The 24,281-nt window shown below is 40.6% G+C and overlaps 1 protein-coding gene across 2 annotated transcripts in view; it reads right to left on the bottom strand.

Annotated features, from left to right (window-relative positions):
• Positions 1-24,281, bottom strand: part of gypc (glycophorin C (Gerbich blood group)) — a 168,109-nt gene that overhangs the window by 45,191 nt on the left and 98,637 nt on the right. For both annotated transcript variants that reach the window (XM_063048672.1, XM_063048671.1), the window contains exon 3: positions 6,664-6,729. In XM_063048672.1, coding sequence (XP_062904742.1) covers positions 6,664-6,729 — 66 coding nt within the window. The remainder of the gene's footprint in view (positions 1-6,663; positions 6,730-24,281) is intronic.

Genomic DNA, 24,281 nt, shown 5'->3' on the forward strand with positions numbered 1-24,281 from the left:
TTCTTTTGGATTTCTTGCTTTGTGGTTACTTGGAGCAAGCAAATTTCAAGGTTGTATAATTTATAAATACTTTGATAATAAATGTATTTGAAACTTGCATTATACACTTCAGAAGCATGAACTACTTACAGCAGATACCTAATATGGACATCCTCGGTAGCGTAGCAGTTAACGTGACACTATTACAGCTTGGGATGTTGGACTTTGGAGTTTAATTTTGATGTCATCTGTAAGGAGCTTGTATGTCCTGAAATGTGTGGGTTTTCTCCAAGTTGTCTGGTTTTCTCCCACAGTCCAAAGACGTACTGGCCAGTAGGTTAATTGGTCATTGTAGATCATTCTGTGATTTTTTTTTGTGTGCCATACTCTGCCAAAGCCTCGGCGACCACTTTATCAAGTGGTTGTCTTGGAGGAAAGATTCTGTGAGTGGTCCCCCACGTCCTTCTCACAGCGCAGTATTTTTAAATGATGCTGAGCTGCGAGCTCGACACTCAACCCGGCACGGATGAAAAGCATGTCTGAGAGTGGCCCGACTGGATTCAAACTCGGGATCCTTCGCTCCGGAGTTCAGCGCTGATGTCACTGTGTCACCAGCCGGCCATTCCGTGATTAGGCTCAGATTAAGTTGTGAGTTGCTGGGCAGCTCAGATCAAAGCATTGAATGGGTCAATTTCATGCTATATCTCAATAAATAAATAAATCAATAACTATATTGGAAAACTACCAAAAATGTTATCTCTGCAAAACACTTCAAGTGTACTGAAAGGATAAATAAACAAACTATCCACCCATCGTCTCACAGTCTACAATCTCCTGTAAGGCTGCCTTAATTACTCAGTCAGCAAGCTATGTCACTTACCTGTTAAACTATAGAACACAGAGCAGTACAGCACAAGAACACTCTCTGACAAACTAATGGGATGGTGTGCCAAACTAATGAAATTAGTAAGCAAACTCATTATGAAACTAATCCCTCCAGTACAGAATGTCCACATCTTTCCAGTTCCTGCACATTCCTGTTCCTATCCAGGAGCCCGTTGAATGCCCCTTCACATTTGCCTCCACCACCACCTCTAGCGCGCATTCCAGGCACTCCCCACTGTCTAAAAATCAACATGCCCCACACAACTCCTTTGAACTTACCCCTCTTATCTTAAATGCATGACCTTTGGTTTTAGACATTTCAACCTTGGGAACAAGATACTCTATCTATGCCTCTCATAATCCTATAAACCCGTATCATATCTCTCCTCAGCTTTCGCCCTTTCTAGAAAGAAAAATAAATTCCAAAATTAGTCAATTGATTTTGGGCTCTTCCATGGGAAGTGGCAGAGGAAATGATACAAGGTTTTCATGAAAAAATACAACATTCTCACCAATCCTGAGAATATCTGGCACATGAGCATTATCTCTCCTTGTGCAGGATAAATCCTTGGGATGGTATTGGGAACCAGGTGCGAGGAGCACCTCAAGGTCTAGCAGGAGTGGTGAATGGTGGACACAAACTTACAAATGATCCACCCATCCACTCTGCTAAGCATGTCCTGTGGAAGAGTTTGCAGGTCCAACATTGAACTTGCCACCTCAGACCACACAAAACTAAAGTGGAAATAAAATACCCCGATGCAGAGTGACTGCCTTAGAAGAGTACACAAATATACTCTAGATATGCTTCATTACAGATTTAACATAATTTCCCTTCTGTAAGCTCTAAGTTGTAAACTCAGCCAGCTCCATCATGGTCACCTCGCTCCCCACCACTGAGGACATCTGCAAAAAAGCATCATGGAAAAGCCCCACCATCCGGGACATGCCATCCTCTCAGTGTTACCATCACTGAGGGAGAACACCTGCCTGAAGACACACACACAACATTTTCAGAACAGCTTCTTCCCCTCCACCATCACATTTTTGCATGTTCCATGAAGCCATAAACACCATTTTGCTATCTTTGTGCATTTTTTAATCTATTCTATCCATCGTGTCTGTTTATTGTATATCTTATTGTAATTTATAGTACTTTTTATGTATTACACTGTACTACTGCTGCAAAACAACACATTCCACAATATACAATACTGTGCAAAACTCTTTGGCACAGATATGTAGTTAGGGTACCTAAGACTTTTACACAGCGCTGTATGTCAGAGATAATAAACCTATTTCTGGTTCTGATTCTGCCCCTGTGAAGTTCAGGCGGAATGTGTCAATACTCTGTAGGATTAATCATCAATCTGCCACACCACATTGCATCCAATCTTTGAACCACAGTCTCTTTACCTCCTGTAGAAAAAAATAAAAGCCAGAGGTTTTCACCTGTTGAGTCATGCACAAAGGATCCAACTGGTCGTTAGAAAAAGACTGCAATTTGGTTCTCAATTCCTACTTTGGTTTATGATTTACAGAGCCAAAATCACTTCATCGGAACTCACTGGTAACATGCTGCCGGCTGCTTAACTTTAACTCAACTGGAACATGTGAACATTGTGGAGAGGCTGAATATGTCATCTTATTCAGTAAAATCATGGCTAATCTTATGTATTTATATTTACTGTGTTATTATTGTGCTCTTTATGGCTATTGTGTTTTTTTTAATCTGCTGCATTGGATCAGGAGCAACAATCACTTGGTTCTTCTTTACACATATGCACTGACGAATGACAATAAACCCATCTTGAACCCTGAATCCTGGGTTTGCTATCTTTAGAGCGAAGGGGGATGAACAGGGTCCTGATAGTATGTACATAAAATTATGGGGAATATATACAAGGAGAAATTTATCTCCATAGCAGAGCTCTCCAAAATAAAAAAAAACATAGGTTTAGAGGAGGAATAAAAGATTTAGAGTGGATCTGAGGAAGAACATTTTTCCACAGAGAGGAAGGTTAGAAGCTGGAATACATTATTACTGGAGAAGGAAAAGGCAGGTATTCTCGTGACAATTAGTCAAGGGCATGCATGACCAAGGCACAGAGAGCCACGTACCACTTGTTGACGAATGGGGTGACTACAGATATGTACTTGATGATTGGAACCTACATAGTGGGCTGAAGGATATATTCTGCACTACCTGACTATTTATAAGCCCAAAATTCCTGTCCTGCAACACGCAAGGGTCTAAAGAGACTGGTGGATGCAGCCACTTCCGTCATGGGATCAAGTCTCCTTACCACTGAGGACATCTACAAGAAGGCAACATTCATCATCAGGGACACCCACCATCTGGACCATGCTTACCACCTGCTGCTGCCATCACCAGGAAGTACAAGAACCTAAAGCCACACGGTTCAAAATTCAACAACCGATTCTTTCCCGCTGCCATGTACTAACACTGCCACATAAACTCTTTGGCCACTTTGTTAGATACCTCCTGCACCTAATAAAGAGGCCAGTGATTGTATGTTTGTACTCATCCACTGCCATAGTCCATCCACTTCAACATTCGATGAGTTCTGCATTCAGAGACGCTCTTCTGCACACCACTGTCGTAATGCATGGTTATCTGAGTTACTGTTGCCTTCCTGTCGGCTTAAACTAGTCTGGCCATTCTATTCTCCTCTCTGGCATTAACAAGGCCCTTTTGCCCACAGAACTGACACTCACTGGATTTTTTTTTTTGTTTTGTTTTTCTCACCATTCTCTGAAACCCTAGAGACTGTTGTGCACGAAAATCCCAGGAGGTTAGAAGTTTCTGAAATGCTCACACTCTGTCTAGCCAATCATTCCACAGTCAAGCTCACTTGCATCACATTTCTTCCCCATTGTGATGTTTGGTCTGAATGACAACTGAAGCCCTTGATCATGTTTACAAACTTCAATGAATTGAGTTGCTGCCACATGATTGGTTAATTAGATATTTACATTAGCAAGGTGTTCAGGTGTGCCTAATAAAGTGGCCACTGAGTGTAGATTCTTCTTTCATTCTCTCAGCTTGTAAAGTTATATTTATTGTGTTGTGTAATTTATGCATAATTTATGTTAATTTAAGTTTATAGTAACTTATGTTTGCAATGCCACATAAATCTAATTTTAATGGCATTTACATCCTATATATGCTTCTGACATTAAACTTTAATTTACTTCAGTCTTTCAGTAAGTGGTATTCTTTTCACACCTTTCATCACTTTCCTTTGTCAATCTCAAAATAAAGACTAAATTGTTCAATGTGAGAATAATTTTACTGCTTATATAAGACCATAAGACACTGGTACAGAATTAGGCTATTTAGGCCATGGAGTCTGCTCCATCATCCTATCATGGCTGATTTATTATCCCTCTCATCCACATTCTCCTGCCTTCTCTCCGTAACATTTGACGCCTTACTAATCAAGAACCTACGAACCTTTGCTGTGAGAATACTCAATTACTTGGCCTTCACAATCACTATAGCAATGAATTCCACAGATTCACCCACTCCCCACCACAACACCCCCGGCTAAATAAATTGCTCCTCATCACTGTTCAAAATGGGTGTCCCTCTATTTTGAAGCTGTGCCCTCTAATCCCAGACTCACCCACTACAGGAAACATCCTCACAAATATCCACTCTCGGCCTTTCAATATCCAATAGGTCTCAGTGAGACCCTGCTTCATTCTTCTAAACTCCAGCAATTACAAGCTCAGAGCATCAAACGTGCTTCATACATTAACCTTTCATTTCTGGAGAAGGAACAATATATTTAAAAATTATGATATATCTAAAGATATCTCATAATTGATCTCTTTTGTTTTAGTCCATCTGCATCTGGAGTTATTTACTCATTTTCCTTTTCAAAGCTTTGGATCACAATGGACTAAGGCTCTCTACTAGCTCAAAGGTGTCCAGTACAAAAATCACTCCTAACTTCAGGAATGAACTGAAATATATTTTTGAGAGTTAAACCATGGCCATCATAACGTCGGATGCTCAAGCAGAAGCTAGACAAGAATTGAGAGTCATGACTCTCCCCACCATGCTTTGGGTTGTTAAAAACTAGAGAACATAGATTTAAGGTGAGAGGGAAATGATTTAAGAGGAACATGGGGGCAATTGTGCATTTATGGTCCCCTACCTACAGGAAAGATATCAGTAAGATTGAAAGAACACACAGAAAATTTACAAGGATGTTGCCTGGACTTGAGAACCTGACTTATAGGGAAAGATTGAATAAGTCAGGCTTTTCTCCTCTAGAACATAGGAAACTGAGGGGAGATGAGATAGAGGAATACAAAATGATGAGGAGCAATGCAAGCAGGCTCCTTCCACTGAGGCTGAGTAAGACTAGAACTAGAGGTCATGGGTTAAGGGTGAAAGGTAAAATATTTAGGGGGAACACACGGGGGAATTTCTTCACTCAGAGGGTGGTGCGAGGGTGGAATGAGCTGTCAGCAGAGTGGTGGATACAAGTTTATTCTCAAAATTTCAGAGAACTCTGGATAGGTATTTGGATGGGAGAGGTATCAAGGTCTATAGTCCAGATGCAGGCTGATGGGACCAGACAGAATAATAAGGTGGCATGGACTAGAAGGGCTGAAGGGCCTGTTTCTGAGCTGTGATGTTCTCTGACTTTATGACTCAACCTTCTTTTTTAAATACAAAGACTGGTACCTGTATTAATGAATGCCAGAAGAGAGATACTTTAACAACTTTTAAAGAACAGTTGGGCAGGTATATCTTTGAGAAAGATTTAGCAGCAAATGGGGCTAGCTCAGGAAGACAACTTGGTCGACTCAGGGAAGTTGGGCCAAAGAGCTTGTTTCTATTTTCTATTACTCGGTGTCTCTATGTAGTTCAGACTCCCACGTGGAATGGAATTCATATATCTGGGCCAACAGAAATCAGACTTGTGCTTCCAAATAATCTGGGATGACTCCACTCAAATCTCTTTACCTCACCCAATCCCTGCTCAAAGCTATTCTAAGATTTTTCTTGTAATATACTATTCAGTCCCAGAATACAATCAATGTAGCTTGGAGTCAATTGCAGAATACCATAGTACCACCTAGATCAATGGAATATTTTGTTATAACTAAACTGGTTTGCAACATGGCCTGGTATGGAAACACCTATGCCCACGAACAAAAAAATTTACAGGAAGTGTTTGACACATCCCAGTCCATCACAGGCAAAGTCCTCCCCACCACTGATCACACTTACAAGGAGAAACCATGACAAGAAAACAGTTCCATCGTTGAGGACCCCCACCATCCAGGTCATGCTCTGCTCCAGCTAATACCAGAGGGTACAGGACCCTTAGATCCCATACTACCAGGTTCAGGAACAGTTATTACTGTACAATCACCTTACAGTCAACAAGCTCCTGAACCAGCATAGATAACTACACTCATTTCAACTCTGAAGTGATTTCACAACCTATGAACTCACTTTCAAGGAATCGACAACCCATGTTTATTTCATTTTATGTTTATTTCAGCATTATTTATTTTTATTTCATTTTATCTACACAATTGCAATATTTTTGGTTGTTTGTCAGTCTGTCTTAAGTTTAGTTTTCATAAAGTCTATTGTATGTCCCTATTTTCCTGTAAATGACTGAAAGAAAATGAATCTTAAGGCAGTGTAGGGTGACACAGTATATACAGACTTGGACAATAAACTTACTTTGACTTTGATTTTGACAAACTTCTTGGGCACTAAGCTTTAAAGGTGAGTGCATTCCTTACCTCCAATGACAGCAGAATCCATTTCATTACTGCTATTCACACGTGTGTTTCCTGGAGGAGAGATCTCTGCAATAAAACAGCATAAAAGAATTATCAATATTGATATCGTTGTCAATACAGATGGACAGTACAAAATCTTGCTAGCTCCTCTTACAACTTGAGAGATGATTTCCAAGATTCAATAGGCTCATCAAAAAAGGGAATTTGAACAAAGAAAGACATTAGAACCAATTCAAAAGCAGAAAAAATTTTGCAGGCACTAGAAATCTTGAGCTACACAAGCTACGTTCTGAAGGAACTCAACAGGTCAGGTAATATCTATGGAGGTGAATAAATAGTCCACATTTCAAGCTGAGATGACCATAATACCATTAGACATAGAAGCAGAATTAGGACATGTGGCCCATTGGATCTGCTTCACATTCCGTCATGGCTGATTTATTATCTCTCTCAACCCCATTCTCCTGCCTTCTTACTGAACTTTTAATGGCTTCACTAATCAAGAAACTATCAAACTTCACTTCAAATATATCCACTGAATTGGCCTCCAAACTCATCCGTGGCAATAAATTCCACAAATTCACTATGCTCTGGCTTAAGAAATTTTTCCTAATCTCTGTTCTAGATGGATGCCCCTCTATTCTGAATCTGTGCCCTGGAATCCCAGACTCCAACACTATAGGAAACATCCTCTCTATATCCACTAAGCCTTTCAATATTCGATAGGGTTCAATCAGATCCCTTCTCATTCTTCTAAGGTCCAGCAAGTAGATTCAGAGCCATCAAATGCTCCTCATACATTTAACCCTTCATTCTCAGAATCACTCTCAAGAACTTCCTCTGGATCCTTCCCAATGCCAGCATATCCTTTCTTAGTTAAGGGACCCAAAGCTACTCACAATACTCCAAGTGCTGTCTGACCGATGTTTTATAAAGCCTCAGCATTACATCCTTGTTTTTATATTCTAATCCACTCAAAATGAATGCTAACATTGAACTTGCCTTCCTTACCACCAACTCAACCTGCATGCTGGGGATCCTGCATGAGAACTCCCAAATCCCTCCGCACCTCTGATTTCTGAATTTGCCCCACATTTAGAAAAGGATCTCCTTTTTACCCCACCATAGATGCTGCTTGGCTTGCTGTGTTCCTCCAGCATTTTGTGTCTGTTGCACTTGACCCAGTGAAGCTAGCATCAATTTTTCGGCCAGAAGGATATAGGCTAAAGTTCTACTTTGGGAGGTGAGGAAGCCAAAATCCTTTTGAAAAATATCAGTGATCTAGTTGCTCTTGAGATCAAAAGGGAAAGGGAAATTCAAAGGATGTGGAAAGATTTACGAGAAGGTATGTGATCGTGGAATTCAGGCAGCAGAACAGTAGAGTTGAATGATAAAAGTGGGTCTACACACAGACAAAGGATTCACCCCCCCCCCAGGGTGAAGATGGCCAATACCAGAGGACATCCATTTAAGGTTATGTGAAATAAAGTTTAAGGAAGGTGTCAGGTGTTTTTTTTTCCCCTCACAAAGAGAGGTGGATGCCTGGAACATACAATCGGGGTTCATGGTAGGGTTTGATGCAATAGGGACATTTAAAAGACTCTTGGGTAAGCAAATGGATGTAAGGAAAATGATTGGTTATGGACTGTGTAGGAAGGAAGGGTTAGATTAACCGTGAAGTGTGTTTATAATCGGTCTTAACAACACTGTGGGCCAAAGGGCCCGGTCTATTCTGTGTTCCAAACTTGCAAACTATTTGAAATTTGGAAAATAGTTAGTGACAGGAGGAAAGTTAAGAGATTGAACAGGTGGGAAACTGTAAGTAATAACTTTAGTAAGGAAAGGAAATATGCGTTAATCAGCAGCAGTTAATCAACCATAAAGGACGTATAATAGTTTAACTTAAAAAAAATATTGACCCTTATCATTATATATCCTTGTGGCATTTCCTGTCAATTCTCTTTGACACTTCGACACAAAGTACATTACTCCGAGTATGACCATGAAAAACTGTCGGAAAATAGGATGAGTCATATATAGACATGTTCTGAGGAATTGCAGGTTGTTACAATTGTCAATTTCAGAATCAGATTTAATATCACTGGTATATGTCATGAAATATGTTGTTTTGCGGCAACAATGCATTGTAATACATAATAATAAAAACTATAAATTACTATATGTGTATATATATATATATATATAATTTAATTAAATAAGTAGTGTAAAAAAAAAGGGGGGAAAAAGTGAGACAGTGTTCATGGGTTGGTTCATTGTCCACTCAGAAATTGGATGGCAGAGGGGAATAAGTTGTTCCTGAAATGTTAAGTGTGTGTCTTCAGGCTCTGTACCTCCTCGTTGGTGGTAGCAATAAGAAGGCGGCATATCCTAGGTGATGGATATCCTGAAAGATGGATGCCAACTTTTTGAGGCATCACATTTTGAAGGTGTTCTTGATGCTGGGGAGGCTAGTGCCCATGACTGAGCTGACTGAGTTTACAAACTTCTGTCGCTTTTTCCGATCCTGTGCAGTGGCCCCTCCATACCAGATGTTCCTATCAAGTTTCATTGATTTACCTCAATATTTGTCTGTGGATAACAAGTACACTTAGAAAAAATGTACATTACTCTAAAGATGCCCATGATAAATTGTCAGAAATTGGGATGTGTCATTTATAGGCAGGCTCTGAGCTGTGTCAGGTCATTATAATTGGTCATGTCGCTAAGCCTCAGAGAAAATTACTCATCATTGGAGAGGATTTGCATGGTCTATATTATATTTTGTGTGAATGTGGCTGTTTTACACTGCAATCTTCAGCAACTGGAAGGCAATTTAGAAACACAGAAGAATGAGCTCTTCAACCAAAGTGAAGGGTTGTTCCCAAGCTCTCTAACTTACCACTTCAAAGTACTTTTATTATCAAAGTATGTATACCATAAACAACTTTAAGATTTGTCTTGTTGTAGCAGCCATAAAACAAAGAAACACAATAGAAAAAAGATCTATTGCTTTCCTGGTGTATATAACAAATAAATTCTTCCTGGACTTCCAGCCGGGTACAGCTGTTGATTATAACCAATGTTTCAATGACAAACTCCACCACCTTCAGAACGAAGATGGTAGAGCTTGTCATCGAAACGTTAGTTATAATCAATACCTATACCCGCTGGAAGACCAAGAAGAATTTATTTGTAAACACACTAGAAGCCACAAAAAAAATTCCACACAACAAAGACCATCGAACATCCAAACTGTGAAAGAAAAAAAACGATGCAATCAATAAAAAATAAACAAATAACATGCAAAACATGAACCTCAGAATCCCAAAAGTGTTCGTGCCTTTCATATCCAGAAATCTACTTATCTCCTTCTTAAATATATTCTGCATCTTGACCTACACTCAGTGCCCACTTTATTTGTAAAGGAGGAGGCATCCGTCATTAAGAGCCCCCATCATGCAGGAAATGGCCTCTTCTTATTGCTGAAATCAAGGTGGAGGAATAGAAGCCTGCAGACACATATTCAACATCTTAGGAACAGCTTCTTCCCCTCCACTATCTGAATTGACAATGAACCCATGAACACTACCTCATTATTTTTCTTATTATATTTCTTATTATTTTTCATTATTATCATTGCAATGTACTGCTGCAGCAAAACAACAAATTTCACAACATATGCTCGTGCTATTAAACCCGATTCTGATTATGATACACCTGCTTGTTAATGCAAATATCTAAACAGCCAGTCATGTGCCACCAGCTCAATGCATAAAAGTATGCAGACATGGTCAAAAGGTTCAGTTGTTATTCAGACAAAACATTAAAATGAGAAGAAATTTGACCTAAATGACTTTGACTGTGCACGGATTGTTGGTGCCAGATGCGGTGGTTTGAGTATCTTAGAAACTGATCTCCTGGGACTTTAATACACAACATTCTCTAGATTTTACAGAGAATGGTTCTAACAACAAAAGAAACAAAAAAATCCAGTGAGTGGCAGTTCTGTGAGCGAAAACATTACTGAGATGAGACCACACGCAGGTTGGAGGAATGAACCTTATATTCTGTCTGGATAGCCTTCAACCCGATGGAATGAACATCAATTTCTCGAACTTCTGGTAATATCCACCCCCCCCAACTCTCCTCCCCCATTTCCTATCAGAGATCAGAGGAGAATGGCCAGACTAGTTCAAGGCTGACAGAAAGGAGACATCTCTGAATGCACAACATGTCAAAACGTTTAGTGGATGGGCTGTAGCAGCAGAAGACCACACCAGTTTCCAGTCTCTTACCTAAAAAAGTGGCCACTGAGCATAGTTCTTAGAGTCAAAGGTATCAATGACAGGAATCAGAATGACGATATTGAATATGGATTATCAGTCATGAACATATTAAATGGTGGAGAAGGTTCAAAATAGCTGAATGGATTGCTCTTGCTCCTAAGGTCTATGTTTCTATGAAAGTACAATAGCAAAAATACATACCATTTTCAGATATTTCGAAGTTTAAAGTTCAAAGTATACACAAGAAGTTCTGATATGTTTCAACATGCTAAATGCAATGAGAATGTTTTCTGGATAACGAGGACAAATGAATTTAACTGCCAATCCAAAACATTTTAGTTATTTGCATAGAAAACAGATGGGAAGATTAAAATCTCCAAAGTGCAGATGCACAAATGACCTCACCCATCCAATATTTGGGAAGAGAAAAAGGAAACCAAGCCAGATGTGAGGAAGGATGAAAGGGGCCAGTCCTTGATCAGTAACAAACTTCCATCTATCTTTATCACTGAATATAAAGGCCAGAAATTAGATTTAGGGAATACAGGGTGTTAACTTTACTTCATTTAATATGGATTTGTGTTTGAGTCACTCTGTTTCAATTACTTTGTTTTGTGCTATCAGAGGGAAATGTTTGAATTACAAATTTATCCAAAATCTGAAACTGCATTCAAATACATTTTTTTAAAAAAGTGATAAGCTTTTTTTAAAATCCCATGTACATCGAAACATCAAAACATATAGTGAAATACATCATCTGTGTTAATGACCAACATAGCTCAAGGATGTGCTGCAGACAGCTCACAAGAGTCGCCATTTATTCAGGTGCCAAAATAGCATGGCCACAACCCACAAACCCTAACCATACGTCTTTGGAATACGGGAGGAAACCTGAGCACCTGGAGGAAATTCACACATTTATGGTGAGAACATACAAACTCCTTATAGAGTTTGGTGGGAAATAAACCTGGATTTCTGGTGCTGTCAAGCATTACAGGTATCCTTACACTACTGTACCGCATTAGAGAACTTAATGACTGGAACTTTGCTGGACCAGGACTTCTCACTGTGTGCTCTATTTGATGTTCAAGGTCATGCTCTCCCAAAAAAAACCTGCAAACAACATGAACTGGTAATGACAGAGTAGACCAAGGTTTATGACCTCACCAACATAAAATGGAATTAGTGCAAATCGTAAACACAAGAGATTCTGCAGATGCTGGAAATCCAGAATGTTACACACAAAATGCTGAAGCAGCTCAGCAGGTCAGGCAGCACCTATAGGAATGAATAAGCAGTTGATGTTTTGAGCAAAGACTCTTCATCAGGACTGGAAAGTAAGGGAGAAGAACCCAGAACAAGAAGGTGGGGGGGGCGGGGAGGGGAAGACGTACAAGCTAACAGATGACAGGAGAAACCAGGTGAGAGGAAAGGAGGATGAAATCCAAAGCTGGGAGGTGAGAGGTGGAAAAGGCAAAGGACTGAATGTGATGAAACCTAACAGGAGTGGAGAGTGGACCATGGGAGAAAGGGAAGGAGGAGGGGCAATGCCATAGGTGACAGGCAGGTATGGAGAAGAAGAGGTAAGAGGGGAGCCAGAATGGAAGAAGAGAAAAGTGAGAAGGGGAGAAATTACCAGGTTAGAGAAATCAATGTTCATGTCATCAGGATGGAAGCTAGCCAAATGGAGATGAGGTGTTGCTCCTCCAACCTGAGTGTGGCCTTATCATGGCTGTAGAAGAGGCCATGGACCGACATGTCGGAACAGGAATGAAGACTAGAATTAAAATAGATGGCCACTGGGAAATCCTGATTTTGCAAATGGAGCAAAAGTACTTGCCAGAGTGGTCCCCCAATCTATATCTGGTCTCTCCAATGCAGAGGAGCACCAGATAGAGTAGATTCATAGATGAAGTGTCACCATTTAGTGTAAGTTTTCCCCCCGCGTAAATGAATCACGTACAAGTTTGAGTTCAGTTTATTGTCATTCAACCATACCATCAAACGAAACAACGTTCCTCCGGACCAAAGTGCACAACACAATACACATAATGCACACACATAACAACCAAAGTAATATTACCACACATAAATGAACAAATAATAAGGTACATATATGATACAAGTTAAAGAGTAAACTGTATAATGCTACCTGCTGCTTCATAAGTGATAGCCTCAGAGGTTGCAGGGAACTCAGTAGTGTTACCGTCTGGGTGAAGAAGCTGTTTCTCATCCTAACAGTTCATTCTCGAGAAATGGAAATGCTGCTGTGCCTTCTTGACCAAAGAGGTGATGATGAGGGAGCAGGTGAAATCATGTGCTCTATGTGCTGCCAAAAACTTTGTGCTCCTAACTCTCTCCACAGATGAGCTGTGTATGTATAGTGTGGAGTGGTCAGCCTGCACCTTCCTAAAGTCCACAATCATCTCTTTGGTTTTGTCCACATTAAGACTCACGTTGGTGTGTTCGCACCATTCTACCAGCTGTACGCCATCTTGTCATTGTAGTTGATGAGGCATCAGTGAACTTGATGATTTGCTTCAAAGTGGATCAAACAATGCAGTCGTGCATTAGTACTGCTGGTCAGTACAAACGCGGTGGGCTGAAGACCCAGTTTTCAAATGGCATGACTCTACATTCAAACTACTTGGTCAAATAAAAAGACTGAACAGCTGGAAAGGAAAGGACAGTGAATTTAATACAAGTCTGGCACAGAAAGATAAATGAAGAGCAAGCAACATGTCTGACAATGCAGTGAGAAATTATTAGTTGGTTCCGTGCCTTTGTCCTCAGCATTAAATATTTACAATATGCAATGTGTAATCAACCAGTCCTGATGAAGGTGTCTGCACAAAATGTCGACTCTATTCCTTTCCAAAGCTGCTGCCTGACCTGCGGCAATCCTCAAGCATTTTGTATGCATTACTTTGCATATTGTAAGCCTTTTTCTGTCCACCAGTAACCTATTCAAATATACTCAAGAGAACGTAGCACCCAAATGAAACACTCACTTTTATGTAAATTGGGAACACAGTGAATGCCAACAATAAAGGGGGAAAAGAAAGTTACGTAAAACAATTTATAGACTGAAGGAGTCAGATTCTATACTTAATAATGTTCACTTTTAAGACCATAAGATCATAAGGCATAGGAGCAGAATCAGGCTATTTGGCCCATCTAGTTTGTTCTGCTATTCCATCGTGGCTGAATTATTATCCCTCTCAACACCATCCTCCTGCCTCCTGCCCGTAACCTTTGATAGCCTGACCATTCCACAACCTATTAACTTCTGTTTTAACTACATCCAGTGACCTGTCCTCCACAGGCTCCTCACCTATGCTGTAAACGGACATCTTTCTATTCTGAGGCTGTGCCCCCTAGTCCTAGAATCCCCCACTATAGGAAACATGTCCTCCACTTCCATTCATCAGGGATGAGCGTGGAAAGCTGGCAGATGTTCACCGCTATCTTCCTGTTTTTGCACTGTCTCTCCCTCTCTCACTGCTCCCGGAGGAAGGAGTTCACCGTTATCTTCCTGTTTTTGAACTGTCTCTCTCTCTCACTCGCTGCTCCTGGAGCAAGGTGCCTAAGTATGAACGGTCTCTCTTTCCCTCTCACTTGATGCTGATGGAGGAAGTGTCTGCGTGTGTCCAGTCTCTTTTACCCTCTCTCCCTGGAAGCAAGTGCCAGAATCCAGGGTCTTGGACAAGGTTTAATCAACACATTTTGTGGATTGACTCTATAGTTCATGCTATCATGTGTTTCTGGTCGCTCCTTTTGTTGTTATTTTGTGCGATTTTGATTGGTGTGGTTTGGATCTGTGGCCTGTGTTAACAAACAACACCCTGCTAGATTGCACTGAACTGAGCTAAATTGAATATGCCTGGACTCTTCTGCCAACTTTTGGGGTTGGTGCTTCATAGTTTGCGTTTTTCGCTCATTTTTTCCCATTTTTGCGACTTGCTCTTTTTTTGTGCATTGGGGTTTTGATGTTTTCTTTGAACGGGTTCTATAGATTTTCTTTATTTCATGGCTGTCTGTGGGAAGATGAATATTGGGGTTGTATGCTGCATACATACTTTAATAATAACTGCACTTTGGCTCTTTGAATCCTTTGAATCTTTGAATCTGTCTAGGCCTTTCAATATTCAATAGCTTTCAATGAGATACCCCTCATTCTTATAAACTCTAGTGAGCCATCAAACACTCTTCATACATTAACCCTTTCATCCGTGAATCATTCTCATGAACCTCCACTGGACCCTCTCTAATACCTGCCCATCTTTCCTTAGATAAGGGGTCTAAAACTGCTCACAGTACCCCAAGAGTGGTCTAGCTAATACCTTATAAGGTCTTAGCAACACACCCTGGCTTTTATATTACAGTCCTCTCGAAATGAATGCCAACATTGCATTTACCTTCCTTACCACCGACTCACTCTGCAAATTAACCTTCAGGGACTCCTGCATAAGCATTCCAAAATCCCCTTACACCTCTGATTTTTGAATTTTCTCACCATTTAGAAAACAGTTGATGCATTTATTCCTTCTACCAAAGTGCATGACCGTACACTTCCCTACACATTATTTCATCTGTCACTTTGCCCTTTCTTCCAATCTGTCTGAATCTTTCTGAAGACTCTCTACCTCCTCAGCATGTGCTCCTCCACCTATCTTTGTATTGTCAGCAAACTTGGCCACAAGGCTATGAATTCCATCACCCAGACTGTTGACACATAACGTGAAAAGAAACAGTCCCAATATCGACTCCTGAAGAACATTACTGGTCACCGGCAGTCAACCAGAATAGGCTCCCTTTATTCCCACTCTTAGCCTCCTACCAATCAGCCAATCTATGCCTGCCAGTAACTTTCCTGTAATATTATGGGCTCTTACCTTGTCGAGCAGTCTCACGAGTGACACCTTGTCAAAAACAGTCTGAAAATCCAAGTAAACAACATCAACTGACTCTCCTTTGTCTATCCTGCCCATCTTTTCCTCAAAGAATTCCTCAGATTTGTCAAGTAAGATTTCCCCTGACAGAAATTATGCTGACTTTGGCCTACTTTATCATGTGCCTCCAAGTATCCGAAACCTCATCCTTAATTATGTACTCCATCATTCTCCAGCTAGTTTTCTTCTGCCTACCTCTGTCCTTAAAGAGTAGAATGACATTTGCAATTTTCCGGTCCTCTGGAACCATTTCAGAATCTAGTGATTCTGGGAAGATCCTTACTAATGCCTCCACAATCTCTTCAGCCACCTCTTTCAGAACCTTGGGGTACAGTCCATAAGGGGGTAAAAGAAAGTCACTTAAAATGCGGTGCTTTAGGTGCCACGATAATATAGCAGTTAGCATGACACTATTACACCTTGTGTTGTCGGAGTTTGAAGTTCATTTCTGACATCATCTGTAATGAGTCTGCAAGCTCTCCCCATGGAATGCACAGCTTGTCTCCGGGTGCTCTGGTTTCCTCCCACAGTCCAAAGACATACCGAGTGGTCGGTGAGTAGGTCATTGTAAATTGTCCTGTGATTAAGCTAGGGTCAAACTGGGGGTTTCTGGGGTGGTGTGGCTTGAAGGGCACGAAGAGTCTACTCTGCCTGGTAAATAAATATATAAGTAAGTAAATATATAGTAGACAGATAGACTGAAGGAGTCAGCATCCACATTTTAAACCATTCACTTTATGGAAGTTGTCCTGTCCAAGACCGGAAGAAGCTGCAGAAGATCGTGAACACAGCCCAACACATCACACAAACCAATCTTCCGTCCTTGGACTCACTTTACACTGCATGCTGTCGGAGCAGTACTGCCAGGATAATCAAGGACATGACCCACCCAGCCAACACACTTTTCGTCCCTCTTCCCTCTGGGAGAAGGCTCAGGAACTTGAAGACTTGTTCGGCCAGATTTGGGAACAGCTTCTTTCCAACTGTGATAAGATGGCTGAATGCATCCTGACCTGGATTTGGGCCGTACCCTCCAAATATCCGGACCTGCCTCTTGGGCTTTTTGCAATATCTTATATTCCCTTTTCTATTTTCTATTTATGATTTATAATTTAGATTTTTACTATTTGCTATCGATTTGTACTCCAGGGAGCGTGAAGCGCAGAATCAAATATCGCTGTGATGATTGTACACTCTAGTATCAATTGTTTGGCGACAATAAAGTATAAAGACAAAGGAGCAGAATTCTTTGCCATTCCACCATGGCTGATTTATTATCCCTCTCCACCCATTTCTCCTGCCTTCTTTCCATATCCTTTGACACCCTTACTTATCCAGAACCTATTAAATTCCACTTTAAATATATCCAATGACTTAGTCTCCACAGCCATCGGTGACAAAGAATTCCACACACCACCTTCTGGCTAAAGAAATTTTTTGCCATCTCAGTTCTAAAATGACATCCTACTATTCTGATGCTGAGCCCTCTGATCCTAGACTCACTCATTGTACAAAACACCCTCTCTAGGCCTTAATATTTCATATGTTTCAATGAAATGCTCCCTCTGCCTTTGAAACTTCAGCAAGACCAGTGCCAGACCCAGTACTAGGGAACTATGTAATAACCTGATAACAGCTGAACAGGTATATAGTTTAACAGCAATAAATCCCCACAGTAGCTTATGATCTGTTAATGAACATCATGAACAATCACAAAGAGCTTAATTGTGAACAGTAGACTAGAAGCAAATAATTGGCGATAAATGTTGATTTGCAGATCAGTGAACATTTGAGCTTCACTTTCACATTAAATGTCTAAATGGTGGACATTATTTTCAGCAAACTTTAGGATGTTATATTTAAACAATATTCCAACAGTCATGGATTATGTTATCTTTAGTTGAGAACAGAATCTTTAATTTTCCTAAAATTATTATTTTTAACTTGATAAAACAAATTTCCAAAAAAATCACTGAATTTTCCATCATATGTTACTAAATTTTAGTTTTTGAGCTGGTGTTTGAAGATTTTTTCCAGACTAGTATTTAATAGATTAAACTGGAAATAGAAGCTTATGGAAAAATAAAAGGTAGGCTCAGATTTATCACAAGTACATGGAAACATACAGTGAAATGTGTTAGTTATGTTCATAATCTACACACCCAAGGAAGTGCTGGGGGCAGCCCGCAAGTGTCACCACACATTCAAGTGCCAACACAGCATACCCACAATGGTCAGCAGAACACAACAAAACAGAACATACCAAGTGAAAAAGCAACAACGGCAAAGCAAACCCCATTCCTCCCTACAGCCATACACATACACTATCCTCTAGCCCCAGAACAGGCCGTCTGAGCCTCCAACAGGCTTGTGCACTTGTAGGTATTGCCCCTTAAATTTACCCAGCAGACTCGCAAAGATTTTTCAGACTTGCGGCTAGTCTTCTTGCAACTCTTATCATTAACATTTGGAAATCAGGTTCTAGCACAAGATATTTCCAAGCTGTTCCCTCTGACTAGACTGGATGCATAACTTCATGGAAATAACAAATCTATTAAAAAAAGAGCATGAAACCCTGAAATAATTCTTAGGGTGTGACTGCCAAAACTTTCCTTTCGCAAGGTGAAGTGAATCTTCTACCAAAGAGGAGGACAAGTCAATAAAGATATTACGATTTTTCAAATACCGGTGAAAATCTGATATCGGGGAACAAGTATAACACAGAGTTCAGGAGAAAACCTGAAAACAGAACAAGTATATTGTTCATTTATCCCCCCCATCCCTTCCACTAGATCTCCCTCCTGGCACTTATCCTTGTAAACGGAACAAGTGCTACACATGTCCTTACACTTCCTCCCTCACCACCATTCAGGGCCCCAGACAGTCCTTCCAGGTGAGGCGACACTTCACCTGTGAGTCTGCTGGTGTGATATACTGCGTCCGGTGCTCCCGATGTGGCCTTCTATATATTGGTGAGACCCGACGCAGATTGGGAGACCGCTTCACTGAACACCTACGCTCTGTCTGCCAGAGGAAGCAGGATCTCCCAGTGGCCACACATTTTACTTCCACGAGCCATCCCCATTCTGATATGTCAATCCATGGCCTCCTCTGCTGTCGAGATGAAGCCACACTCAGGCTGGAGGAACAACATCTTATATTCCGTCTGGGTAGCCTCCAACCTGATGGCATGAACATTGATTCCTCTAACTTACATTAATGCCCCTCCTCCCCTTCTTACCCCATCCCTAATTTATTATTTATTTATTTTTCTCTCTCTGTCCCTCTCACAATAACTCTTTGCCTGTTCCCCATCTTCCTCTGGTACTCTCCTCCCCCTTTTTCTTTCTTCCAAGGTCTTCCATCCCATGATACTCCCCCTTCTCCAGCCTTCTATCCCTTTTGCCAATCAACTTCCCAGCTCTTGGCTTCATCCCTCCCCCTCCTGTCTTCTCCTATCATTTCAGGTCTTCCCCTCCCCCTCTCAAATCTCTTACCATCCCTTTTTTCTGTTAGTCCTGACGAAGGGTCTTGACCCGAAATGTCAACTGTACTTCTTCCTATAGATGCCACCTAGCCTGCTGCATTCCGCCAGCATTTTGTGTGTGTTGTAAGTATAACACGCAGTTCAGGTGAAAATCAGATAATAGGAAATAATTATAAAAAAAGGTTGAAAAAAATTCTAAAGGTTCTTTTGTTATCGAAGTATACAATTCTGAAATTCTTCTTTGACCTTAGAGTGATCATTGGTGCCAGATGGGCTAGTTTGAGTACCTCAGAAACTGCTGATCTCCTGGGATTTTCATGCACAACTGTCCCTAGAGTTTACAGAGAATGGTGGGAAAAACAAAATACATCCAGTGAGTGGCAGTCCTGTGGGTGAAAATGCCTTTTTGACGAGAGAGGTCAGAGGATAACAGGCAGACTGATTCAAGCTGACAGTAACTCAAATAACCACACTTTACAACTGAAGCCACACAGCTCCCCTCCATCGGTCCAACCAATAACCAGAAGTTACAACAGTGGTGTGCAGAATAGCATCTCTGAAAGCACAGCACATCAAACCCTGAAGTGGAATGGACTGCAACATCAGAAGACCACAAACAAATACTCATTGGCCACTTCATTAGGCACAGTACCTAATAAAGTAACCATTGAGTGTATTCCTCCCACTAAAATGCAACTTGCATTTTTATGTTTTACAGAAGGGAGGACAGGTCAGAAAGGAGAATTTTTAACCACTAGAGAATGGGAGGGATGGAAAACCCACACTGACACAAACACAGGCATATACATTAGTCATCCAGAGCAGCAGAACTTCAAAACAAGGTGGACCCCATGATAATTCTGACTGAAGTAATACAAGAAACTCCCCTGAGTTGGGAGGAGCTGAACAAATGGAAGCAATCTGGCACTGAAGATTCACAATATAATTCACTTGAACTCCTCGTAGGCAGCTACTGAGCCAAGAAGGTGTCTCAGTTTTTATGACATATTCAATGAGGAACAATATCTTGCTCGATATCCTGTAGCTCAGGATAAATAATTACGCTATTGTACTCAGGCAACTGGCACCAAGCCACAAAAGAGAAGATAGCAAGTGAGCTATGTTCTGACAGATGGAAGTTTATGGAATGTTATAGCTAAAACATTCAAGGTTGTTTTGCTCACATAATAAAGATATCCTCCCTCTAGCATCTAAAAGTTTATGAAGAACTGAAGGCATCTCAACGTGTCCTTAAATTTCTAATCCTCTCTAACAGGTGATGGTAGTGTCAGCCCGAAACATTGACTGCTTTCAGTTCCACAGATGCAGCCTGACCAGCTGAGGTCCTCCAGCATTTTGTACGTGTTACCCTGTGTTTATGGTAGATCATAACCAATTTGTCTTTCCATTGAATTACCAAATATCTATTTACTGGATAAATTATCACACTCATCTACAGTCATAACAGCATGACTAGAAAAACATGTTCCTGATATAACCAGGAGAGGATTGTAACAAAACCAAATGCAGTATTGTCATACTCCACAGCTACAAAACTGATGTAATTTAGGGTGGAAAGTGCTATTATGAGGGGTCACAATTTTAAGTTGTTTGGAGGAAAGTATAGGGAATTTGTCGATGGTAGGCTATTTTTTTTTAAAAGAGTAATGGGTATGTGGAACGGCCTGCCAGGGGTGATGGTAGAGACAGATACATTAGGTACATTTAAATAACTCTAGATTGGTACATAGATGAAAGAAAAATGGAGGCTTTCTAGCAGGGAAAGGTTAGATTGGTCTTGGAGTAGGTTAAAAGTTTGGCACAACATTGTACTGCACTGTAATGGTATGTTCATATGTCTTGTTCTATGTTAATATGTGTCATGTGTTTATTCCTTCTTAGGCAATGTAACAAGCAGCAAAAAGGGTTTATTTGCTTCTATAATGTATAAGTTATGCTTTGAAGAAATGTTTACTTGCTCTCCATTACTGCCAAAGATTATTGGCTTTGCTCTCATATCGAACCACAAAAGCCTTAAATAGTTGTTAAGAAACACAAATCAATATTCATACAATTTCTTCATGAGTTATGGAACATGAAACATAGAACATTACAGCACAGCACAGGCCCTTTGGTCACAATGTTGTGCCAATCTTCGAACCTACTCTAAGATCATTCTAACTCTTCCCTCCCACATAGCCCTCCATTTTTCTTTCATCCATATGCCTAAGAGCCACTTAAATATCCCTAATGTGTCTACCTTTTCCACCATTTCTGGTAGTGTGTTCCCTGCACTTACCGCTCTCTATGTGAAAAACATACCTCTGATATCCCTCCTATACTTTATTCTAATCAAATTATTACGCCCCCGTCTTAGCAATTTCCACCCCGAGAGAAGTATTCTAGCTGTGCATTCTTTGGGCATTTCTGTAGCACAGAGTTTTTTGGGATGGGGTTGATAGTCCCATGTCCAACCCTCCTCCTTTTGCAGCCAGGCTTGGGACGGTTTATGATGAAGTTATTCTAAACTTTAGCCACTATAAAAAATCCCCCCCCCTCAGATCCCCTCCGAACCTTCTGCTTCTCATGTCAAAACAGCACCTTATTATTTTAGACACTCATCTGCTGCACACATTCAATATTTCAATGGAGATTTTTTGTGACTGTATGGTTTTCTGAAATCGTAACCATATGTGTTATGGTTATATGTTATGTGCAGTGTGCTGTGTGCTGTGGGTAATATTTTTGCACCTTGGTCCTGGAGGAACATTTCTTCATTTGGCTATATTCATGTATGGTTCAAAGATAATTATACTTGAATATGAACTTGAACCATCAGCCAAGAGTTTTGTGCAACACACACACAACGCTGGAAGAACTCAGCAGGCCAGGCAGCATCTATGGAAAAGAGTACAGTTGATACTTCAAGCTGAGAACCTTCAGCAGGACTGGAGAAAAAGTGATGGAGGAATTTTGTGCATTGTTTTCAGGAGTGTGATTTGAAATAACATACTTGAGCACTATGTATTGCTAACTATGTATTACATGATCCAGAGTATAGACTCCATCTACTTCATAACCAGAAAGGAAAGCAAAGCTATGTTAGAAGTTATTCCAGGATAAAATCATGATTAAAATATAATGACAATGCATTTTGTTCATTAGAGTGCTTTGTTTATTTTTGTTGCTGGGATAGTAATCCGGAGATATGTGTTAAGTTTAAATCACACCATATTACATTGGAGATTTAAATTCAGGTAATTAAGTGAATATGGGATAAAAGCTGGTAGTGCTACTATTGGTTTGTTGTGGAAACCCAATCGTTTTAATTAACAGTCTCACCGTCTGGTTAATGTGTAACCTTAGACACCCAGTAGTTTTGCCATTACTTAGCCTATATTTCCTATAGCTACAAATAGTACACCAGAATTGGCATCCAAAATGAAAATTAGCTGCCCCATTTGACATTGTGCCAAGTTTCCAATTTTTCCACAAAACCAACAGAGAGAAAGATCTAGGATTCTCCAAGCTGGTTCTAACCCTTGAATTGATTAGATTAGATTAGATTAGGTTTGGTTAGCTCTATTACCCATATGTACATTGAAACATGCAGTGAAATGTGTAATTTTGCATCAATGACCAACACAGGCTGAGGTTTTTGCTGGGGGCAGTCCACAACTGTTTCCAGGCTATTTCTTAGATGACCTATTTCTTACACTCAATGATCTGATAATTATTTAAGCAGAACTGTGTGAAGGCTTAGAAAATTAGTACTGTTATAGAGTTAAGGGATTAGAGAATAGCTTTATTTGTCACATGTACATTGAAATGTACAGTGAATTGTATTGTTTTGTGTCAACAACCAATACATTCCAAGGACTGTGCTGTGGGAAGCCCACAAGGTTCACCATGCTTCTGGCATCAACAGAGCATGCCCACAATTCACTAACTCTAAACATCTTTGGAATGTGGAAGGAAACTGAAGGAAACAGAGGAAAGCCACATGGTGTCAGACCTGCACAGACAGGCACCTCCCAGTCTCCTTGCAGCTAACACGGATCACGTGCCACTCATTTCCAACTCATCACCTGCAGCCTATTTAAACCCAGCACGCATCGAGTCAGCCAGCCTTCAACCAGTTGCTCCTAGCCTTCAGTTACCTTGTTGCCTTGTCGTGTTAACTATTTGTTCTCTCTTGTTTTGTGGCCCCTCATGGCTCGTTATATTGTAGTTTATTAGTAAAATATTGCTTACTGCTAAATCATCTCTGTTGTTCTGTTTTTGCTTCAAGCCTCCTCTCCAATTCCTGACACGTGGTTGCAGGGAGTATGTACAATCTCCTTTCAGAAAGCGCAGAATCAAAACACAGATCAATGATTCTTGCTGCTGTACAGCGACTGCACTAACTGCTGTCCCAACGGTAGCACCTGGTGACATGATCACATAAGCAGCATTCTGTGACTCGCAAATAGTATGGTGGAAGACAGGATATCGTCATCTTTCTGCTCTTCCCAAATCTAGGCCTGGCACCAGGGATTACATGGGTCTGGTCCTCTAGAGCAGACATCGACATTCTGGGCCAGAGTCTGGATCTAGATCTCAGCTTTCATGTCTGGGCTAACATCCTGGTCTGCCAGAGTATATTATAACATAGAGCCTAGAACATTACATCACAGCAAGGCCCTTCCATCAATGAAGTTGTGCTGATATTTTAACTGACTCAAAGATCAATCTAACCCTTCCCTCCTACATAGCCCTCCATTTTTCAATCATCCATGTGTCTTTCTAAGTGTTACCTAATGCCTGATATTCATCATTGTATGATATAGGCAATCATGGTTTCATCACCATGATTGTTCTTGGTAAATTTTTCCACAGAAGTGGTTTGCCATT

Source organism: Mobula hypostoma, chromosome 5, assembly GCF_963921235.1.
Source record: "Mobula hypostoma chromosome 5, sMobHyp1.1, whole genome shotgun sequence".
Classification (NCBI taxonomy): Eukaryota; Metazoa; Chordata; class Chondrichthyes; order Myliobatiformes; family Myliobatidae; genus Mobula; species Mobula hypostoma.